This window comes from Myotis yumanensis, unplaced genomic scaffold, assembly GCF_028538775.1.
Source record: "Myotis yumanensis isolate MYYU_CA2020_CCGP unplaced genomic scaffold, mMyoYum1.0.hap1 SCAF_10, whole genome shotgun sequence".
In the NCBI taxonomy this organism is placed as follows: Eukaryota; Metazoa; Chordata; class Mammalia; order Chiroptera; family Vespertilionidae; genus Myotis; species Myotis yumanensis.
Window position 1 is genome coordinate 6,193,357 of NW_027223761.1, and position 22,847 is coordinate 6,216,203.

The following is a 22,847-nucleotide window of genomic DNA, read 5'->3' on the forward strand; positions in this document are numbered from 1 at the left end:
GTTCTTCATGCTTCAGCTCATAATGCTCCTTCCCAGCCCCTCCTGTTTCCAGTTCCTCCCCCAGTTCTCACCCTTTCCTGGGTCACAGAAGCGCAGGGCAGAGGCACTGACAGCCCGCACCCTCTCAGCCTGCGCGGCGATGTCTGCTTCCACCAGCTCGTGTAGCTGCAGCAGGTCCTCCACTCCAGCCAGGTGCTTGCCCAGGTCCTGGGACTGCAGCCGGCCCTGCCAGGCACACCAGGCACATCGATGCCCATCGGAGAGCCACCTAGGTCCCCTCACCAGGCCTCTTACAGCCCCGCCACACACCTGTGGCAGCCTCACTCCATTTTCCTGGGTCAATCGCACCTCCCAAACTCTCGGAGCGGCTCCTGTGTCACACCCAGGTGAACACACCTGCTCCCATCTGTGAGCCCTCACACACACAGGGACACCCCAGTACTGTCCTGGCACGCTGGCCTCTTTGTACTCAACTCGCCTCCTGTGGCAGGACCCTCTTCCTAAATCCTGCTCCTGGAATCTCCGCTCTGACTCATTTTCTCGGCCCCAGAATTATCGCCTCCTATTATCATCAGCATCTAGTAATCTTCAGCATCTCTCCAGACCCCTCCTTATCCCCATCTGTCACCTAGATCACTGCAGCAGCCTCGAACCCGCCTCTTGGCTCCCCTCTGGCTGCCCACAGACCTTCTTCACATGGTCAAAGTGGCCTTTCTAAAAACCAAGTGGAATCATGTCTCTCCCCTTTTCAAAACCTTCTGATCACTTTTAAGACTCCATGACACTATGATGTGTCTCTCTCACATTGATGTTACTCTCTCTGTCTCTACCCTTCCCATCTACTCTCTCAAAAAATCAGTGGAAGAATATTCCTGGGGTGAGGATTAAAAAAAAAAAAAAAGCCCAGCCAGTGTGGCTCAGTGGCTGAGCGTCAGCCCATGAACCAGGAAATCATGGTTTGATTTATGGTCAGGGCACAAGCCCAGGTTTTGGGCTTGATCTCCAGTAGGGGGCGTGAGGAGGCAGCTGATGGATGATTTTCTCATCATTGATGTTTCTATCTCTTTCTTCCTCTCCCTTCCTCTCTCTGAAATCAATAAAAATATTTATTTTTAAAAAGGCTCCATGTTACTATGAATAAAATCCAAACTCCTGCCTTAGCTGGTTTGGCTCAGTGAATAGAGCATTGGCCTTCGGACCAAAGGGTCCCTGATTCGATTCCAGTCAAGGGTACACACCTAGGTTACAAGCTCCTCCCCGGCCTGGGACCTGGTCAGGGCTTGTGCAGGAGACAACCAATCGATGTGTTTCTCACATTAATGTTTCTCTCTGTCTTTCCCTCTCTCTTACACTCTCCCTAAAAATCAATGGGGAAAATGTCCTCGGGTGAGGATTAACAGCAACAAAAATAATAATCCAAACTCCCTGACCAGGCCTGTAAGGCCTTAGTGAGCTGAGCTGGCCACTGCCTTCCTTGTCCCATTCCCCTGCCCCCGCCCCGTCCCCTCTCATGCTGAACACGCCAGGCTGCAATGGCCGGGGCCTTTGCTACGTGTGCCTTCTGCCTGGGAATCCTCTCCTCAGCTCTCCCTGTGCTGGCTCCTTGCACTATTCTGAGCTCAGCTTGAAGGCGTTTTCTCAGCGAGGCCTTCCAGACCACTCCCTCCACAGCCCCGCTCGTCTCCCCGGCGGTTTTATGTGCACCTGCTCTTTTGTTTGTTGATGGGTCCATGGTTTTATCCTCTGTCTCCTCCCACTAGAACAGTGATGGCAAACCTATGACACGCGTGTGAGAGGTAACACGCAAACTCATTTTTTTGGTTGATTTTTCTTTGTTAAATGGCATTTAAATATATAAAATAAGTATCAAAAATATAAGTCTTTGTTTTACTATGGTTGCAAATATCAAAAAGTTTCTATACGTGACACGGCACCAGAGTTAAGTTAGGGTTTTTCAAAATGCTGACACGCCGAGCTCAAAAGGTTCACCATCACTGCTCTAGAACATGAACCCATGAGGACAGGGACCTGCTTGCTCTGTTCATCTAACTGGGGACAGGGCCCTGCTCTGGAACATACTCTGTGAAGACCAGCCGAGCACGTGAGGGGCTGTGCCCCCACAATCCCGATCACCGCACCTTCATCTCGTCCATCCAGTCCATGAGGTAGAGCAGGTCCTGAAACACCTTCTGCAGCTCCAGGTTGACGAGGAGCCGCTCCCGCCGGGCGGCCACCATCTGCCGCAGGAAGTCCCAGAGCCGCGCCACGTTGTGCTGCCGCGCGGAGATGCGCTTGATGTCGTGGTAGCGCTCGGCGGCCAGCTCAGCGGCCACGGCGTCCACAGCCTGCACCCGGCCGCTGTAGGCCACGATGTCCGTCTCAATGGCTTCATGCTTCCGCACTGCTGCCTCCACGGCCGCCAGCTCCAGCCCAAAGTTGTCCTGGGACAGGGAGGGGAGGTTGGGAGCTCAGGAAGCTCTGCTCATCCCGCTACCTCCCGCCCCCCAACCCCGCCAGCACTTCCGGCTGCAAGATGCCAACTCCATGAGGCGGCTCTCCGTTTCCTCTCTATCCCATCTCATCCTGTCTCGCCAACCCTTTCTCCTGCTCAAGACTCTGGCCCCTGGCTCCTGGGATGCTTGGTCTTTTTATCCACGTGATGGACTTCTTGTTTCATTAGCTCCCCACACTGCAGGGCTTCTTATCCACCACCCTCTCCCCCCTTCTCCCCAGCAGCCTGGACAGGCCAAGAGCCCCCGTGTTCTACCTGGGACACGAGGCGCTGGTTCTCGCTGAGCCAGGTCTCCCGCATGGCGGCCTTGCGGTCGAAGCGGGCGGCCAGCTGCTCCAGCTTCTCCTGGCGGATCAGCTCTGTGCGCAGGGCCAACTCGCGCTCATGCTCGGCCTTCTCCAGCCGCTCCCAGGCCTGCGAGGTGGGACAGGATCAGTGCTGAAGGGCCAGGGCTGGGGAAGGAGGGGTCACTGGGGCTGGCACATGGTGAGTCCTGGGGAAGCGCGGTCTAGTGCATCTGCGGAATGCGCTCAGTTAGACGCCGGTGCGTGGAGGTATGAGAAGCAGGGGCAGCGTGAGTGCAGTGGCCACGGGAAAACTACGCCTGCTTCAGGCAAGGACCGGAGGGGACCGGGAACAATGGAAACCACTGGATTTGTGTGTGTGTGTGGGGGGGTGGGGGTGGGGAGAGGACGGTGGGTGACCCCTATTACTTTTATTAATCATCAGGTTGAACAAGATAAGAGATTAGGGCATGATTTTATTATGTGAACTCACATGGAGAGGCAGAGGGAGGAGGAAGGGGGGTGTGCAGGACGCATGAGAGAATGTGTGAGTCACATCTGCACCAGGGAGGGGTGTGGGCATCGGGGACCAGAGTTCAAGTTGGGGCCGTAGGGGCTGGTGCCAAGGGTGGGACGCCGGTGGGATGGGAAAGGGAGGTGGTGGACCTTGTTGATGTCAGAGATGAGCCGGCCCTCGCGGGGCGTGTACACCTTCTGGTTGTTGGCCCGCAGCTTGCTCTGGATGGTGAAGAGCAGCACTTCCAGGTTCCCTTTCTCTGTGAACCTGGGGCGGGAGGCCGGGGTGGGGTCAGAGTCAAAGGTCACGGGGGAGGGAGGGGGGAACAGGGACTCTACGTTTTACAATGAAGTGTCCTGTGCCGATTTTCTTCTCATAAAAGCAACACATGAAAGACAGAGAATACTGGCGAATCAAAAGAACGTAATTTAAAAACACCTGAAAATCACCCAGAAATGGCCCGTTACCCACTGGCACACACTTGCTTCATTTTCATTTTACACCGATGGGCTCGGATCACAGCTGTGGCTAACATTTGTCCAGGACTCTCTCACTGCGGGGCAGGCCTTCTTCCAAGGACTTTACACACATTGCTTAGTTCTCCCTGCAGCTACATCCTCCTATTACCCCCATTTTCCAGATGAGAACACTGAGGCACAGAGAGGGTAATAACTCACAACCATTAAGTTGAAGAGCCAGGATTTGAACGCAGGCACTTTGAACCTGGACTTAGCCCTTTGCTCTCTGTTGTCTACAAATAACTGTTTTGTAAACTGTCATGAACATCTTTTTAGCCAATCGACACATTTCTTCAACATAAGTGTGACTTTTTTTTCTTTTACAGAGGTCACGCTGGTGAACATCCTTGAAGCTACATCTTTGTTCAATGCCCAGAAGAGGATTTTCTGGGTCAAATCATTCCCTGGAATGTATAGGAATAGATGTTTTCTGGATTAATTCTAGCTTTGGAGCTGAAGCATACTAGCTCCAAAAGAGCTCCATAATAGGAAAACAGACATTTTAGCATACACTGTATAGAACTGCCTAACAGCAGTTCCATCCTTGAAAAGAGTTAATTTCTAAAATATATAGGGTGTCCCCCAAAATATATACACACACTTTGAATAATTATAAAGGCAGTGTTTATTAAAATACATTTCATTTTTTCAAATGTATACACACTTTAACAGCCGATAGCTATTATAGTGTATATACATTCTTGGGGGACACCCTGTATAGATGATAAGAACCTCTGTAATGTGCAAGCTACTAGCCACACTCCTGTGTTGCCTGTCGGGTCCAACCCCCTGACCCGGTCCCTACGCTGGGGCTGGGTTGCTGGGGCCCTGACCAGTATCTGAGTGAATTGCACTGACTCTACATCCCTTGGCAATCATTTCCACAGCCTGATTTTTTAAAATGGATAATCGTTTAAGAATTCATTCGGGGGGCTGCTTCTCGTGCTTTGAGCCGAGGGCGATGAGCCTCCCCTGCATCTACGCACTGCCAAATTTCCCTCCCGAAAGGCCATCCTAATTTAGCTTCCTCTCAGGTGAGCACAGCTCAGGGCGGGCCCGCTGTGGCAAGGAGCGGCCCAGGGGCACTTACTTGGGCGGCTTCTCCACGGTGCGGTAAGAATTGAAGGACTGCAGCTGGTTCTGGACCCCGCTCAGGGAGTTGGCCAGCTGCCGGTCATTGAGGGTCACGATCGTTTGCTCGATCCACTGCAGCAGCTCTGAGGCCAGGGACTCATACTTCTCCACCAGGCGCTCGGCCTCCATGGCGTGGTCCAGCACCTGCGAGACAGTGACGTGGGGTCCTGTTCATGGGCCCCGGGCCCAGTCCTGCAGCTCCACCCTGGCCCTGCTTGAGGGGGGTAAGACCCTGAGGCCAGGCCTTCTCTGGCCTTTACACCCATTGCCCCGCGGCGGACAGTACCTTCCCAATCCTTTTGCCTTCCACAGCCAGGGCTTTCATCTTGGAGAAATAGTGATAGTAAGTAGCCACATAGGTAATGATGGATTTCTCATCTGGTTGGTCCACATTCACATCTGGGAAAAAAGAGCACTCAGGTCAGGCAGAGATGAGAAGCCTGCCTCCCAGAAGGGCCCCTGCAACGTGAATCTCTTACTCCAACCCCAGGGTCCCCCTGGCCCTCCAAGGCTGACATCTTGCCAGCTCCCTTCACAGCAAAATGACAAATAAACCACATGGATTAAAAGGGCATGAAAAGGTAACTTTTTTTTTCCTCTGAGAAACAAGCAGAGTACAAAGCTCAGAAACCCAAGGAGGCTTTTACCAGCATTCCCGACGTGGAGACCAAATTTAGCTGTTGGAGGAAGCAAGACAAGGAAAGAAATAGCATTCCCACTTGGGGATGGATCATGGACTTATGGGCTCGAAAGATGTGTAAGAAGTCAGAATATTCAGGGGCAGCAAGACCGAGGTATGAACAAAGCCCCCTGAACCCAGGATGTTCAGGGGAAGGGCCCATGAGCCCAGCAGCAGGGTTAGAGGCCAGTTCTCATGGCCATCTCTGGGCATGGTCAAGGCTGTATCTGACCTCAATCCCAAAGTTCAGCCATGGGCCCCCGGAAGTGAGTCCATCAGGGCAAATCAGCTCCCACCACAAGGGCCAAGGCTGACTCTGACTTGAAAGCCTTGGGTTCTCTCAATTAGGCTGAGTGTACCCTTCCTAAAGGGAAGACTGGGGGACCGGAAGCCCTCCTGGTCACCTCTGAAAACCCCGAGAAGGCAGGAGCCACTGAAATCATCGCAGAAAGCTATCGGATACTTGGCTTTACTTAGATGTCCTTTATCCTAGCTGTGCTTCTCAACTGCTCTACAAGGAACCTTGTGTCTGGTCTACTTTCATCACTAGTTAGCTGATGTCTGTCACCCCGGACTAAGAGGGCGTAGGCCTTTACACCTACTGCCCCGCGGTGGACAGTACCTTCCCAACTCTTTTGCCTTCCACGGCCAGAGCCTTCATCTTGGAGGAACAGTGATAGTAAGTAGCCACAAAGGTAATGATTGAAGGGGGAAGGGGGGATGGAAAACAGGCAGAAAATACCCAAGACCCAAATCTGCCCGGTGACCTTAAGAGGGAGTGTCTCCTCCTTCCCGTTTCTGGCTGCACCAAGACTGCTCTCCGCCCTCAGAGAGGTGGCTGAGAAACGGAAACCGGCTCTGGAGCCCCGCGGCCTGAAGGTGAACCTCAGCTCCACCGGCCGTATGACCTCGGGAAAGGCACTTAACCTCTCCAGGCCCCAGCTTCTCTTCCTTTAGCTGAAGGTAATAACGACACTGACTTCAAAGGGCGTGCTGTGTGGGTTAGATTAATGAAAGCATGTCCGTGCGGGGCCAGGTACAGAATAAGAGCCCAGTGGCCATTCCCGGTCTCATCAACGTTAACATCAGAGCCACAGGGCCCATCAGTAGGGTCAGCTGACCACAGCCCAGTGCTTGCTGAGCCCTCCAGGTCATGTAGCTTAACTTAGAACCCTATGATTTTGGAATAAGAAGGGCCCTTAGAGACCAGCTAGACCAGTCTTCTCATTTTGAAGACGAGGAAACTGAGCCACTGAGCCAAGTGACTGGCTGCGGGTCACAGAGCTGCTCCGTGGTGGGGCTGGGACCAGCCTCATCTCTGGGCTATTTCCGGCACAGGGCTGGCTGCCTTTCTTCCCACAGCTTTTACATTTCTAAAATCGGGATGTAATTTTTACACCGTTGCATTCACCCTTTTAGAGTGTATGCCTCAGTGGTGGTTTTTAGCACATTCGCAAGGTTGTGCAGCCACCGCCACCATCTAATTCCAGAACACTGTCATCACTCCCCAAAGAAAGCCCATCTGTCTCTATGGCACAGCGTCGTGTTCGCAAGCTCCGCCCACCTTCAGGATCCAGAAGCTTGGTGAGCCCCAGCTCCTTCTCGGCCAGGTTGAAGGCGTTCTGTAGGTTGTAATGGGCGTTACACTTCTTCAGGGACTCGAAATCCAGTAGGTCTGGCCTGGGGCGGGAGGAATACAGAAATATCAGAAACACTGAAGATCCTCAAGAGGAAAGCAAAGCCACCCCTTTCTTTATCCCAAGTCACTGAGTCCACTGTGTCCAGGACCAGGCACCCCAGACCCACACTCACGGCGCCTACGCCCCCAGGTTCCCGTCACAAGCCTTCTTTGCAACACTGCGCCCCCACATCCTGGCTCTTCTCCCGGCGTTCATTCCTCACAATTGCTGTGGAGCTCGTCTCATTGCTCCATCACATGTGTGCGTGCCCCTGGGTCAGTAACCCACCCACCCCAGCAGCTCCGACAGGCCCGCTGACCCCTTCTTCTCACCGGTGCTTATGCACAATGGCGTTGAAGGCCAGCCCATCTCTCCAACTGGTGGTGAAGTTGTGCACGTTGACATTGGGATACCTACAGACAGAGATGAGGGAAATCAGGTCCAAGCCCTGGTTCGAGCGAGACTCAAGGTTCCTGGGGCCTGCCCTTCTGTTATCGCCCGGCCTCGGTGCCTCCCCGCTCCAAGGCCATGCTCCCTGGGCAGCCTCACCCAGCCGTCTTCATCTGGCACCACAGCAGCAAGGCATCCTTGGCTGACTTCTTCTCCTTGTTGTCTTCTGTTTCCACACTGATGTCTTGGATCTAAGAGGGAAGGAAGGGAGGCCTTGACTCTCTGGACAGGGGCTCCTGGAGTTATCGGAGATGCTCAGAGATGTGCGACAGAAAACTGCTCTCTAGACTCCTGTAATAGGGGTGGTAGAGACGGAGCCGGGGGACCTTCCCTCCTGGGCCAGTGACCACAGAACACGGGCTCAAAGGGATCTGCGGCAGCAGAGTCGGGTAGGAAGTCAGAACAGTGGAAGCGCCCTGAAGTGAAAGGTGCTGGTTCCTGCGGGTGGGGATCTTCGGGTGGGCGAATAAACATTTGCTGAGAGCTGGGTTTCGAAGGTGAAGCGGACAAAGCCCTGCTTAGGGCTGGAAGGAGCAGAGGAGGCTACACCCGGGGAGACCAGGAGGGTTGTGGTGGCACCAGGACACTGGACTGGCCATGCTCGGAGCACAAGGAGTAGGGTGGCTGCTCTTTTCAGGGAGGTAAGCAGAGTCTGAGGCAGAGGAATGGGCCAGTGGCCAGACCCAAGATATAGTTCTTAAACTCTCCGTGGTGAAGAACCAGTTTGTAAAACGTCCAGTCCCTTGTGGACCAACATGTGGTCCTACTGCCCGTGACCAGGACATAGACTGGGCCACAGGGAACTTGCCACGCCAGTGGCTGCCCTGTTTAATGAGGAGAGTCCCTGATTGCGCTACACGATTCTACACCCTCCACTTGTACACTGATCACACGCTGGACGGGCAGCGACCGTGCAGCACCGAGGTGCAGAGCAGCGCTCAGTGCACTGAGCCGGGGTACCTGGAACCGAAGGATGATCGTCCAGACCAGCCCCAGGGTCAGACGGTGGTTTCCGTCCACAATGTCGTGGGAGCCCATATTTTCCAAGTGCACTTTCTGCTCCTTCAGGAACTGCAGGGCCTTGTCCACATTCTCCAGGCAGTGGATCCGCATGCGGCCCTTCGTGGGCTTTGGCTGTTGAGGGTCAGGGGACACAAAGGCATGGGACCGTGGGCCTCCTCCTCCTCCCCTCCTCCCTTCCCGGGCCCTGCTTTGCACACCTTCCCCATGACCTCCCTCTGGTACACAGGGACTGCCTCAGGGCTGGGCCCAAGTTCACGGAGCCAAAGCTGAGGTTGCAGATGAGGCTCGGGCCAGATTAAGATTCCCAAGGGAATTAATTGCACGCAGAGTGGGTGGGAAAAGAAATGTTTTCAATGGGGCCACTGTTCCCGTCTCCATGAAGCAATGCTCCTGCTTAATCCACGCAGCAAAGCCTCAGAATGAAACCGGGGTCCGTACGGGGCAGCTACTGCTCTCGCTCTGAGGGTCACTCTCCTCTCTAGGGGAGACCCCTGCAGATCGCCCCTGGACCACCGTTTCTCAGGCCCCCTCCTCCCTGGTGACCACAGCTCACCAGTGTCTCTCCCGACAGCACCTCGAGGAGCCTCAGGAGGTTACGTCCATCCCGGAGGTCGCTGTACAGGTCGCCCACCCGGCAGGTCACCCGGGCCAGGTGCGAGTTCACCCACTTGGTGAAGGTTTTCTTCTGCACGGCTTCTCGCTCATCTGTGGTGGCAACATGAGGTCATTTCTGTCCTTCAAATACAGTTGTTTCTAATCACCAGTTGGTGCGTTTGCGGGGTGAGGGGTGCCTGAGAGGCAGGAGGTGAGGTCTGGGGAGGAGGAGGAGGGACGGAAGATGGCCAAAAGGAAAATAACTTAAAAAGCAGGGAAATAAAGAAACGGGAATGAGCTCATTCCAGTAAGATAAAGGACAAAAATGAGAGGGAGATACAGGCTTTGAGAAGAAAGGATGAAAGAAATTAGAATCTGGGAAACATGGAGGGAAGGGCTGGGATCTGGGATCAGGGTGCAGCCAGGTAACAGTGGTGCAACGGTTACTTTCGCTATCAGAGCCTCACTTTCCTCATCTATAAAACGGGCATAACACTTTCCGCTTCAACAGGGCCCTGTGCTGATTAAACGGGCCGGGTGTGTAAGATGCTGGGTGAGTCTGTGCTCTACAGGAGCCGTCCAAGGCCCAGGACAGTGCTCGCCCGGCAGGCCGTGCGGCTGCTCTTTGGGGGTGGGGGTGGGGGGGCAAATGGGAGGGTGCGGACTTAAAGCACAGCAGCGGCTCTTGCAAGTGGCTATTAGAACGATGAGCCATCATAGAGCCTGCAGGCCGCCGGAGTCGGCTTACTCTCCTGGGATAATTTAAAGACGGGCTTTTCTGAGGTGGGTTCATTCAATGGGCTGCAAGGGATGTGCTCCCGGGACCCCAACCTTCCAACACTGAGAAGAAAAATAAGATCTTGAAGTTGGGAACAGGGAAGAGAGCGAGCCTAAGAAACTCGGGGTATGTGTGGGGCGGAGCCAGGCAGAGTCAAGTGCCAATTATCTCAAAAAATGAGGAAATGTCCTGTTGCCTGGTCCACAGGGAGGGGCGCTGCTTGAGGGGATGCTCTTAGGTTCCACCAAAAAATAAAAATTAAAAATGTCATCAATGACAAACTGAGGGAAGAAGCTCAGGCCACTGGACGCTGCTTCGGTCACTAAGATCTCCGTCAGTTCTCCCCAGGGGAGCCTGGTGCAAGGATCCAGCCCGAGTGGCCAGGACCTGAACAGTCACTCTTGTTTCCCTCTCAGCACCAGCATCTCAGAAACTGAGAAGACTCATCCCTTAATCTCACATTCCTACGCACCTCACCCACAAACACACGACACACCCGAGTCTCGTCCTGTCTTTCTTACCTCCAACCCCTGCGCCCGGCCAACCTCGGGGTTCTAACAGCTGCACGGACAGCTCGTGCTCTGCAGCACTGCGGGACCACGGGAGCTTTTGGGGCTCCTTTCAGGGTCTACCGACTAAGCCAGGGATTTCCTGGACCACCGGCCACTCCTGGATCCAGGGGACTGTCCATGCCAGGCACAGTAGGGGGAGGCCATGTTGGCACATAGACAGAATGAACGGGGAAGACGTGGAAACAGTGGGGCCGGGAGAGAAATGTGCAAAGCCAAGCACTAGAGACAAAGTGTAACTTCATAAGCGTCCATAGCATCCACAGACAACCCCCAACCAAACACAGAGACTTCCAGAAACACACGGAAACACTGGTGCCAGACGAACACACGCCTGCTCAGACTTATACCTAAGTCTGCCTGCACCAACTCCCTTTGACACACTGCCCAGTTCCCACACACACTGCCTCCTCGCATACTCAGACCCACGCAGAAACTCAGGGCGCCACTCACAAGCCTGGGTCCCTGGGCCTCCCGGCTCACTCCCCTCTCCTCCTTCCCCAAATACCCCGGCAGGCCTGCGCCTTCAAACCCACTGAAAGTGAACGTCTCAGTGAGACCTCAAGGGAGGTCTCCCTATTTGCTGACCCGGGCGCTGCTTTTCTCAGCCTCGCCTGCCGCCTCCACGGTCACTGCATTCACTGGGGGACACAGCGGGGCCTTGCGGTCACACCCACTCACACGCTCACAGACCCTTCCAGTGAGTGGGTCTCGGCTTTCCCCCATGCTGTAGGCATCCACGTATTTTCTGGCCACTTGTAATTATTCCCCTGGCATACTGTCTCCCAACACAAACGCCTGAGTCACAGCCAACCTTCCACTCCTGCTCTTCACTCTGGCTCCTCTCCCACGCCCCCAGGATGCCCTCTGCTCCCCTGGGCCCGAGCAGCTCACCTTGAAGCTGTTTGAAGCGTCCTTCCAGCACGCTGGCGTACTGAGCGGGGTTGATGAAGGCAGCTGGCGAGAGCAGGAGGCCCCTGGGGTTCTGAGACCCTTCCACAGCCTCATAGTAAAACTCATCTGCCCCGTTCAGGCTGTGCCTGTGCACCCTGCTCACCCCGTTCCCATTCATGGTGCCCGCTGCCTTCTACACAGCTGGGGGCCCAGAGTCCATGCCCAGCCCGCACAGGGGCAGGGTCGCAGGTTCAGCCTCCCTGGAGCCTGGGATCCCCAGAGGCTGGGGTCCTGGGTGGTGGTGAAGGGGGTGGTCCAAAGATGGTAGAAGTTCAAGGAGTTAGAAAAAGGAGTTACAGGATGTCTGGGATCCCGAACTCCCAGACAAGCAGCAGGGCACACCTGGCTGTGGTGAGAGGAGACAGAGGCAGCTCCAGACAAACAGGTTGGACAGTGCCGGGGGAGGGGTGGAGGCGGAGCCCGCGGCTGGGGCAGGGCCAGGCCCTGTGGGGCGGAGGAGGGACTGCAAGCCTCTTAGAGACCTGCCCATCAGGCCCTGAGTTGCCTAAGAGTCCAGAGAAGCCAAGAGAGGATTCCCCAGCCAAAGTCCTGCTTCCCAAAGGTTGTCAGCTGTGACAAGGATGGCCCCTCTCTGGGTGACTTTGGGAGGCCCCCCTTCAGGACATGGGCTGTGATCCCCAGCTCAGAGAGCAGAGAAAGAGAAACTCCTTATGTCCCTGTATCTGTGAAATCCGAGTTCTTATCCCTCCCACTTGTTTGTCATCATCGCCTCCAGGCCCACCCCTTTCCTGACACTGGGCCCCTCGGCCCCCAGCCAGGCCATGCCAGGCCCCCAGTACACCCACTGCTGAGCAATCTACCAGATTCCCTTCCCACCTGTCTCTGGGCTTCAGCTCTTTCCCTTACAGCCCAGCCTTGCCTCTCCCATCGTCATTCATTCAGCATCTATTTGGCACCTACTAGTGCGAGGTCAGTGCAAAGCAAAGCTCAAAGGGAGGCCTCTTCAGAGAGCCAGAGGCAGCATGGGGCGCACAGACATCGCACCAGTCCTGGTATCGCGTGGCATGTGCATCAGACATCATGACAGTTCTAGAGGCTACGTGCTCCCAGAGCCAGGGCACCAGGGAAACTTTCCCCCAAAGAGGTGACGTTCTCACAGCCCATGTCTCTGTCTTCTCCCATCCACAGGGATGGGTGTTTCCCAAGCCAGCCTGAAGACCCAACCAGGACAGAGAAGCCCCGGAGAAAGTGATAAGGGGTCCCCAGAAGCTATGCCACCACGTGGAGGTCCTCTGACTGGTGCTGGGCTGGCTGAAAGAATTGCCTGGAGAGCTTAAAAACCCTGACATCTGGACCGCATGTCCAAAGATTCTAATCCAAGTGTCAGGAAGGGGCTTGGCAATCGTGCTTGTAAAAACGGCCCTGGGTGGGTTCTGTGAAAAGTGTGGCCAGGTTTGGGAACCACCCCCTTCAGTGTCTCCCTTCTTCCGGGAAGCCACCCCACCCACGCTGGGAGCACCACCTCTCAGGAGGGAGTAGGTGGGACCTCTCCCACTGCACTTGGCTGGGAGGCCAGTAAGTCAGTGGGAAAGACAAGGTGGGGTGGAGCAGGGTAGTCTGATGGGGTGGGTAGCCTTGGGGTGTGTGGGTGACTCAGCCCCACGCGGGCCAGGCCATCCGCTAGGGGTGTCAGGTGGCAGCTGCACTCTTGTTGCCATGACAACTCCTCCCAGGGAACGCAGGGAGGCCCGTCCAACGGGTTTGTTTGAGCTTGGAGGAGCTAAAGGGGAAAGCCCAGGTCGTAGGGGAGGGCAGGGGCCAGGCAGAGAGCAAACCAGGGGAGGGTAGAGGGCACCTGCTTCAGGGAATAGGTAGATGAAATAATGGGAGGAACAGGCGGCAGGTGGAGGGAACAGGTGGGGAGGGAGAGGAGCGGATAATGGACTGGGTGTGTGTGTGGGGGGGGAAGAACAGGTGTGAGAGATGACAGTGGAAACCAATGAAGACACAAGGGGATGAAAGGTAAAGGAGAGGTGGGTGGAAGCAAACAGCAAGACCAAGTGCAAGAGAATTCAGGACATGACTCAGGGTCAGAGGCCAAGAAGCCAGCTAAATGCAGAGGGGAACACAGGTGAGTCCCAGAGAGACCTCTCTCTGCTGGGGTCAGGGAAGCTGGGGAATGTTCTGGATTGTATGAAGTTTGTTCCAAAGGCTGGAGTTGGGGACCAGGGTCTTGATAGGGTGATGTGGATTTGCCACTCCCGTGCAGCAGCTTAGAACGCCTGCCTTCCCATGAAGTTAAAGGACTCCTCCCGACAAGCTTCTGTCCCCAGCGTCCTCAGATCTCCCTGGGCCCTCCCCTGTTCTCACCTGCCAGGGCCTTAATTCGAGACCTCTCAAAGAGGCGGGCTGAGCTGCTGTCATTGTCCCAGTCCGAGTCAGGCAGGTCCCAGCGATTGTTGATGTCGCTGTACTGGCCCTGGATCTCCAAACTGTCGAAGTCTGTGGGTGACAGGGTGCTGCTCATGGTGGTGGGTGGCCTCCTGCTCCTGCAAGGGGGAATATGGCTGATGAGGGGCATCTTGGGGCCACTGAGCCCACCACTCACCATGTTCTTCTCTCCTCCTGCCCAAGGTCTGCTCTCTCTCCTGATGGCCAAAGATTGTGGTTGGTTTTTCTGTCAATGGAAAGGAGCCCCCGGTGCAGAGGGAAAGCCATCCCTGATGGGGGACAGGACGCAGTGGAATGAGGCAGGAAGGCAACTGTGTCTCAGAGCGAAGCAGTGGGCAGGGAGGGCTCCAGGGCCTCCGGCCAGAGAGGGACAGTGGACAGAGCTGGGGCTGAAAGTGGCGATGGCTTCAGTGTAGTTCAGGACAGCAGTGCGTAAACCAGGGTAAAGGCGTGGGGCCCCTGGAGCAATAATGAGCATAGACCAGAGTTCTTTTATTCTATGCCCTGCAGTTGATTTGAGATGAAAAGACGGGGATCCTGCTCTTGAGCTAAGACGCATCTATGATGCACCAGAAAGACTGCTGCACTGATGGTGCCCAGGAGTTCAAAGGAGGACACAGTACGGTTCTCCCCCTTTTGTTTCCTTTTTTTCTAAAAATTTTGTGACAGGGAATACTTACAAGGTGCTTGATGAATGTCAGCTGTGATACATGCATCACCCCATCATAACCCATGGCTCCACTAGCATCCCCATTTCATAGATGAAGAAGTTGCACCGTGAAAGTTAAGTCACGGTTCAAGGTCACACAGCTGGAAGGAGCAGAGCTGGGGTTTGAAATGAGTTTCCTTGTGACTTTGGAGGACAAACTCTTGCTCACAACATTTACATGTTCCTCGAACTTCCTGGAGCCCTTCTGAGCTCCCCCGGAGCTATCAGCACACATCATCCCTTCCAGGGCCCAGGCTGGGGAAATCAGGACCAGTATGCTCGCCAGAGCTACTTACAACTCTACGTTATGCAAACTGTGCCTCTCAAAACTAACAAATGAGCTTCAGATTAGCTGCTAGGGAATTTTAAAAAACCTCTACTGTCCAAAGTTCCTGTGTAAGACAGCATTCAGCAGCCATCCAAGGGAATGGAGGGCCTGGCTGGATCTGTAACTTTGTCTGAACCCCAAATTCTGCATTACTCATTTTCCTAGTCCCTCTCAAATACAAAGATATATTTTAATCCTTAGTAGCACTTCCTAGGGTCGGGGCTGTGATCTTGGCAGTTTCTGCTGCTGGAGAGGAGGTCCAGAGAATTTCGTGTGTGTGTGTGTGTGTGTGTGTGTGTGTGTGTTTCTTGTGTGGTTTGGGGAGGAAGAAGGGATGGGCGGTGAGATTTGAGTGGTTAGGGAGGTGTGTTCCCATGGGCACACAAAGGCAGAACTTGGCTTCTGTCATTAACTGGTTTCATGAAGCTGAACCTGACCCACGTGAAGGTCAGGACTGTCTGCCCCTCCCCTTCCTCCCAAAGAGAAAACACGCACTAGGACTTCCCTGGGAGTAGCACTGATGAGGTGAGGAGGAGCTAAGGTCTGGGGTTCCTAGATGTGGGCTTTCACTCCTTTCAAAGGAGCTTCATTTCACTAGGCCTCCCCTCTCATTTTAAGTCCATCATTTCCCCTAACAGATTCTTTGAATTTGCTCTGTAAATATTTATATAAAAATAAACTCTAGGTCAGAGTTGAGTCACCCTGAGCAAAGAGTGGTGTGGGCCAGGCATGACCTGAGCCAGAGTCACCTCTCAGCTGGACAGGGCAGCAGCCTAAACCCCAGGACCATTTCAATTCCGTTCTTCTCAGCCCTTCCCCAGCAGCCATGCTCACGCTTAGCTTTGGGACGGACATTTCTAGCACTTACACTCTCCCTGCATACACCTCCCCTCGAAAACTCCTACATACATGGCCCCTGGCCTTCTGTTTCCATGACCCCTTTTCCTTTGATCAGGACTCACAAACCCACTAAAGCCAGTCCCCCAGAGTGAGGCCAGTAAACTGTGTTATAAATAACTGATTTTGGATTCCTCTAGGTGGGCCTGCATTTTCCATTTCTCTCTAGGCCCCACCATTCCCTTTTGTCTCCTTCCAGCTGCACCATGTGTTTTTATTACCTGCCTTGTTCCCTGAAGGCCTGTGAGGATTCCAAACCCTGCTTTATACCTTTGTATCCCACAAAGAGCAGAAACTTAAAGAAGTGGACTGCCTGGCCTGGTCTCCAAACTACTGTGTGTCCCTGGGGCACCCATAAGCTGACCAAAACCCAAATATGGACTGCTTTGGCTTCCTTTCGGTGATCCAACTTGGTCCTCCCAAGGAATCCTATTGGGGCCCAGCCACGGGATCTGGCTGTTATAGCCTCTATGTGGAATCTTATCATCTGGGGGAGAAAGTATGGAGTTGGAACCTCCCCTTTTTCCAAATAAAAATTCAGCCACTTGAATGGTCCTTTGGCCAAATCAAATTTTGACATACATGTTTTGTGTGCTGAGTTTCTGGAGATGTTGCCATACAGAAATGGAGCAGAGCCCGGCTGGTGTGGCGCAGTGGTTGAACATCGACCTATGAATCAGGAGGTCATGGTTCGATTCCTGGTCAGGGCACATGTCCGGGTTGAGGGCTCGATCCCCAGTAGGGGGTGTGCAGGAGGCAGCCAATCAATGATTCTCTCTCATCCCTCTATCCCTCTATCTTTCTCTTCCTCTCCCTTCCTCTCTCTGAAATCAATGAAAACATATTTAAAAAAAAAAAAAAAAAGGAAAAGGAACTGAGATGGCACTGCTGTCTATCGGTCACAGCTCCTCATCAGGCCCCCACGCTGGGACTCCAAAGAGCTCATTCCCATAGACTTGCATGTGAAAACACTGCTCTCTGCTGGTTCTGAGGCCTATCTCCCTGTTTCTGAGTTTGGGTTTTCAAGCATTTGGGCTCTGCAGGCCCTGGACTTCTGGAGGACATGCTGTGTGCTCTGCCTGTGTTCCCTGCTGCCATCTCCGAGCCCTACAGTTTTCTATTCGAGTGCCTTCTACCCAGGTCCTGCTCCGGTTCCTTTTCACTGAGTGCATCATTCCTTGCCTATGATCTGGGTCTCCCTGCTCCCATGTCCTTAGTCTGCCTGCCCCCCAGCCCATGACCCCCTGTCTCTCTCTGCACCGGAGACTGGTCAAACTTCTCCTCCACCGCGGATTCCTGAACTCTGGAGAGAGGGTGGTACAGCAGCTAATCCCGATTACAGTGCACCAGCACTTTATTCTTAGCCACTGACCTGGAGGCCAGACCCAAGTAGCTTACATTGTTCATGCTACAATAAAGCCAACTTCTGCCAGCTGCAAGCTGGGGGTCCTGCTCGATCCCAAATGCTTCTGGATTGCTCAGCCGGTGCCGATGGATCCTCACGGGCAGCTGCTCCCCCCCCCCCCCCCCCCCCGCCCCCCTTCCCCTTTCTCCGTTTTAGCTGGCATTCAAAGCTAGAAATCCTATCCCTGGGGCTAGAGCCTGTCTCATTCCCTAATTCCTCCTCTCACCACATCCTCCTCCTGATTAATTCTTTACCTCCCTCAGAGTAGATCATTCCCCACTCTGTGCTCCCACAGCACTTCAGCAGGCTGCTATTATTGTACTTATCATGTTGTATTACAGTTAGTTGTTTATGTGTCTCTCTGCTGCTCCACTTTTAACACAATGAGGACAAGGGCTATGTTTTCCAAGCACAGTACAATAGGTATTTAATAAAGATATATCAAATGTATAGGCTATAATTCTTTTTTCTTTCTTTCTTTTTTTTTGGCCATTGAATTAATGTCGTTCTTAAAGCTAGAGAAAAGCTCAAGGATAGAATGAGATGGGATCAGAGAAGCCCCTCTGCTGGAGGTCTGTCAGGGTTGAGCTCTACTGTTCAGGACCACGGACTCTCAAACGTGCATGCATCACAACTGGGGGCGGGGCACGGGGAGACTCTGAAAACAGATGACTGGGCCTGCCCCTAGAATGTCTGATATAGTATAGGTCTGGGGTGGGGCTTGGCAGTCTGCATTTCTACCCTGTTCCCAGATGACATTAAAGCTACTGGTCTGGGGACCACACATTGAGGGCCATGTTGTCCAAAGACAAGGAGCAGTTAGAGTTGGTCAGAGGAGCCACGAGGGCCGAGAAGACACAGCGTCCAGGGGTAAGTGTGACCTGAGGTTAGCTTCCATGCTCAACCCAAGTATAACTTCCCCTCAGAAACCCCAAGACCCACAACAGGCCCGAAGCCTCGGGCAATGGGAGGAAAATGAAGACGGATTGAGCTCTGGATTGAATGAGACAAATTGAGCTGAAGTCCCGACACAGGCGAATCACAGATGTGCAGAGGAGGACGATATGGCTAGAGACGCTGTAGGGAGGTGAGCTGAACACATGACAGCAGGATGAATAATAGATTAGAAGAAATGGGGATGTTGGCCAAGTAAAAATCTTATTTGACTCAAAGTATGAGAGGACCAGCACAGAGCGAAAAGGAAAAAGACATCACAAATGAACTCAGGGCTCCTAGAAGAGCAAAAGAAAGATGTACTCCGGGCAACCAGGGGACCTGGGGCAGAAACAGAATCCCCCCGTTTTCTCTCCAGGTGTGTTCCTGATGAAGCAAGCAGAGGAAGCTCCTCCATGGAACTCAGGATGGGGCGAAGAGAAGGCTTGCATTTTTGTTTGATCTCCTTTAGAGTCCTCTACCTGGAGCAGAATTATTCAGACCAATTTTCACTCCCTTGCTGCCCCCTCCCCCAAGCTTGCAACCCATGGGTCTCATCAGTTTCTCTAAGGAACAAATCTAAGACTAACGCTAGCTTTTTCCTCCCGAATCCTTTGCTGTTCTGAATATGTTGCCAGTACCTCAGGCTAAGACACATATTTGGAACTCACTCTGCCCCCTTCATCTTCAGGGAAAACTGGTTTGTGGATGCTCTGTCCATGTCTGAACCAGCTCTCCAGCGTTGCAATTGTGGCTGCTTGTGGAGGGGAGGGCAGCTGAGGAACAACTCATGGAGACAACATGTAGCAGGTTAGGGCAGGGGCAAGCCTGCAGCCCAGACAAGCACGCAATGCCACGGGTTAATGGGGGGGGGGTGGGGGTGGGGGGAGTCCTTCGGAGCCAGAGTGGATGGTAAAGGCCGAATGTGGTGCTGGAGTTGGAGCACCTCAGCGAGGGGGCCTTGCCAGGTAGTTGTGTGCGGGGTGGCCTCCAAGCCCTCTGGGTGTCTCGGCCGCAGAGACACCGTACACCCAGCCTGCCCACACTCGAAGGGGCTTCATTCTCGCTCTGCCAGTGTTCTGGGCACCAGGGCCAACTGTGTCCCCTTCTCACACTCGCACTGTGAGGCTGCAGAAAGGAGCGCATGGAGCTAGCTACCAAAGAGGCCAGGAGACACTTACCGGCTCGGAGCGAGCCTCCAGCCAGCCCCCGGAGAAGCCGGTGCTCGCAGATGCCTGCTGGGCAGAGCCGGCTCGGCGTGTCCGCAGCACCTGGACCCAAGCCGGCCCTTCCGCCAAGGAGCCTCGCTCGCAACGCGACCGGCCGGCGCTGTCAGACACGCTCCAAGCCCCGGCGACCGGACCCCTTAACGCGTTTGTCAGCCCCACTCTTCCAGGCTCCTCTCTTGGCTCCGGAAAGGCCCGCATTCCCCGGCCCTGACCCACCGCCCGCACACCCGAACCTGGGCGGCCGGCACATGACTCTCTCCATCCGGTCCTCGGGACCGGGCGGGAGCGAGACAGGAGCCGCATCCTCTCTCGCCTGCGCCCCAGGTCGGCCTGTACCCCGACCCCGACCCCACCGTCCGCACGCGGCTGCACAAAGCGCGCCGCCCCGCCGGCCCGGACAAAGCGGGCCGGGCGCCGGCACCTACCTCGCAGCGGAGCTGGGCGCCGGCCCCTCCGGCGGGAGCGCGGCGGGCGGGGGCGCACTGGTCGTCGCCGCGCCCGCAGCCCGGCCACGAGGGGCGGTTGCGGGTGGCGGCGGCGGGTGGCCCGGAGGCGGCGGGACGCACGGCGGGCGGCGGGCGGGCGCTGTCACGGGGTGCGGGGGGCGCGTGGCGGCGCGCGGGCGCGAGCGGCGGGACTGCGGCGCCGCGGAAGGAGGACAATAGCTTCCCCCTGCCGCAGGCCGCCGGCTCCCGCGGGAGGCTCGGGACCATCTGGAGCCCGCGGCCCCGCGGGACTCGGGGCTGGGCCGGAATCACTCCCTCCCCGCCCGGCGCCATGGCAACTGCGGCCCCTCTTGGTTCTCGGGTTCTCGGCACAGCTTCCCCGTCCGGGGTCGCTGACCTTCCCCGGGGCCAACGCATCGGCGGCTCCGCGTTCAGCTCCCAACCCCCTCCCCACCTTCCCTGCGGGTGGCCCCTGTAACCCCGCCTTCCGGTTCTCGCCAGCCCCGGTCACCCCCAGGCCGTCTGGGCACCCCTCCACCTTCCACAGCTTACCGGGCTCGGTCTCCGCAGTTTGCACACCCCACCTTTGTCCCTACTCCAATTTTCGTCCAAAATCTGATCCCCAGGACACGCAATCCTTCCTTTAACGGCTATCACTGCCCAGAAAGCTTCCCGATCTCCAGCCTCTATTTTCCTTGTCAAATTGTCTTCTTTCGGCACCTCCAGTTCATCTCCTTTTAAACATGTCTTTCCCCCATCCCCTCTCTCTCCCGTCCTCCTTCTGGCAGGTAGGCCGGCTCTCTTTCCCAAGGCATCTCCATGGTACATGTGATAGAGACACGCGCCTTCTCACAAATCAGATTCTCAGAACAGTCATCACTGGAGCTCCTCACAGCTCCTTCTCAGCTCCTCTCATTTATCAACCAGAATTCCGGCCTACTCACTGCCTTAAGAGGGGGTGGGGGTGGGGGTGGGGGTGGACATTTCTAGGCCTGGCACAGTTGGGTTTCTCCTTGGTCATAAGCTAAATCTAAGGTGAACTGCTATTTGCTTAGGAGAGAAAAGAATTATGCCCAAATAATAGCAAAGTTATAAAGTGCCCTAAAAGCACATTATCTCTTGTGATCCTCCATCCCCGCTCCAACTTAAATAAGTAGGTACTGTTTCTCCAGACTAGGAAACTAAGCTCAGAGGTGAACTAGTATCATAGATTGGGTTTTGTACAGAGCAGTCGGAAGATAACCATTAGGTTATACTGCCCATGAAGATGTCGGCCTGTTTCTACCAGGGAAATGCCTGGAATGGCCAAGTAAGGGCAATGTGAAGAATGGGCTTTGCCTGAATTATTGGATTTAAGATTTTATTTATTTATGAATAATGGACTTTCAAGATTTGGCTCCTTTCTGAAAAGATATGCACACTGAAACAAATATAAAATTGAAGTACTTCCCAGACATGATTTTGGCAAGCAGAAATCATTTGTGTTAAACCCACTTGAAAACATTTACAAGGTTCAAAAAAGTCCTTTTACTGTCTGTCTGGTGTGGCTCAATGATTGAGCATTGACCTATGAACTTGGAGATCATGGTTGGATTCCTGGTCAGGTCAGGGCACATGCCTGGGTTGCAGGCCTGATCCCCAGTAGGGGGCATACAGGAGGCAGCCAATCAATGATTCTCTTTCATTATTGATGTTTCTATCTCTGTCTCCCTCTCCCTTCCTCTCTAAAATCAATAAAAATATATTTAAAAATATATATTTATTTTAAAAAGTTCTTTTACCAATCTTAACTAATTGTGTCATCTTACCTTCCTGACCTTGGTTTTCCTAGTCTATAAAATGGGTTGGAAGGAAGGTCAGGGAGTTGCATTAAAAGATGACCTTGATGTTCTTTTTTAGCTCTGATAGTCTGATTCTAAACTGGAACAGTGAATCTACCACCAAATTGGAACTTGGCCTTGTGGGGTATACCTCAATATTAGCTGTAATCAGGCTATTTATTACTTATTTTTTTTAAAACAGTCACTCCTTCAGGCAATGGAATCAAAGAAGTGAGGGCATAAGCTGCAACAGTTCCCAGAGGTAAAAGTGAATGTGTTCATGGGGGCGGGGACACTGAGGTGTGCTTTATGTCATCAAAGAGACTCCATCAGGGATGTTAAAGCTGATGGGATGAGAATCAGCTGACCTGCCCAAAGAGCCAGAACCCCAAACCTCTGCTGCTGTACTGGTTATGGGTCTCAACAACAGCCTATCGGATTGCGACCCAATTAGAAGACAAGGATATTAGGTCTTCTAATTAGCGTAATAATAATAATGTTTTTTGTATAGTGAGCTCCCATTTTCAACATTTCATAATCCTTTAAAAAGACTTGTAACGTAAGCATCATTCTCACTTTATTGATGAGCAAACATTCGTTGTCCCACTTATTTATGCATTCATTGGTTGCTTCTTATATATGTCCTGACCAGAGATTGAACCCACAACCTTGGTGTATCAAGATGATGCTCTAACCACCTGAGCCACCCAGCCAGGGCCTACCCAACTCTTTTGATTCCTAATACATTCTCTCCCCTCTGCTAGAAAGGGAGTTAGCATGTAGTTAAAATCATCCATTTTGGAGTCAGGCTCTTTGGGTGTAAAACCTAGTTTTGCCACTAGCCTTTGACCTTGGGCAAGATACTTAATCTCCCTGGGATTCGGTTTCCTCACCTGTAAAATGGTATCATAATGTCGGCATCAAATGAGTTATTGCAGGTGAAGTACTAGAACACTGCCTGGCACAGAGCAAGTACT

At 53.9% G+C, this 22,847-nt stretch overlaps 1 protein-coding gene across 5 annotated transcripts in view; it reads right to left on the reverse strand.

Moving 5' to 3' along the window:
• SPTBN2 (spectrin beta, non-erythrocytic 2) overlaps window positions 1-20,945 on the reverse strand; it is a 35,902-nt gene extending 14,957 nt beyond the window's left edge. For 2 of the 5 annotated variants that reach the window (XM_070427611.1, XM_070427606.1), the window contains exons 1-12: window positions 11,632-12,054; window positions 9,350-9,501; window positions 8,734-8,907; window positions 7,873-7,964; window positions 7,656-7,736; window positions 7,209-7,324; window positions 5,252-5,364; window positions 4,922-5,109; window positions 3,463-3,580; window positions 2,768-2,926; window positions 2,139-2,441; window positions 72-225 (exon numbers count right to left, since the gene is read on the reverse strand). In XM_070427611.1, the coding sequence (XP_070283712.1) occupies window positions 72-225; window positions 2,139-2,441; window positions 2,768-2,926; window positions 3,463-3,580; window positions 4,922-5,109; window positions 5,252-5,364; window positions 7,209-7,324; window positions 7,656-7,736; window positions 7,873-7,964; window positions 8,734-8,907; window positions 9,350-9,501; window positions 11,632-11,809 (1,828 nt within the window). In that variant the 5' untranslated portion in view covers window positions 11,810-12,054. Of the gene's footprint in view, window positions 1-71; window positions 226-2,138; window positions 2,442-2,767; window positions 2,927-3,462; window positions 3,581-4,921; window positions 5,110-5,251; window positions 5,365-7,208; window positions 7,325-7,655; window positions 7,737-7,872; window positions 7,965-8,733; window positions 8,908-9,349; window positions 9,502-11,631; window positions 12,055-14,022; window positions 14,202-20,029; window positions 20,111-20,602 lie in introns of those variants that run through there. The other 3 variants (XM_070427608.1, XM_070427610.1, XM_070427607.1) reach the window with 3 other exon arrangements.
• Between the last annotated feature and the right edge of the window lie 1,902 nt (window positions 20,946-22,847).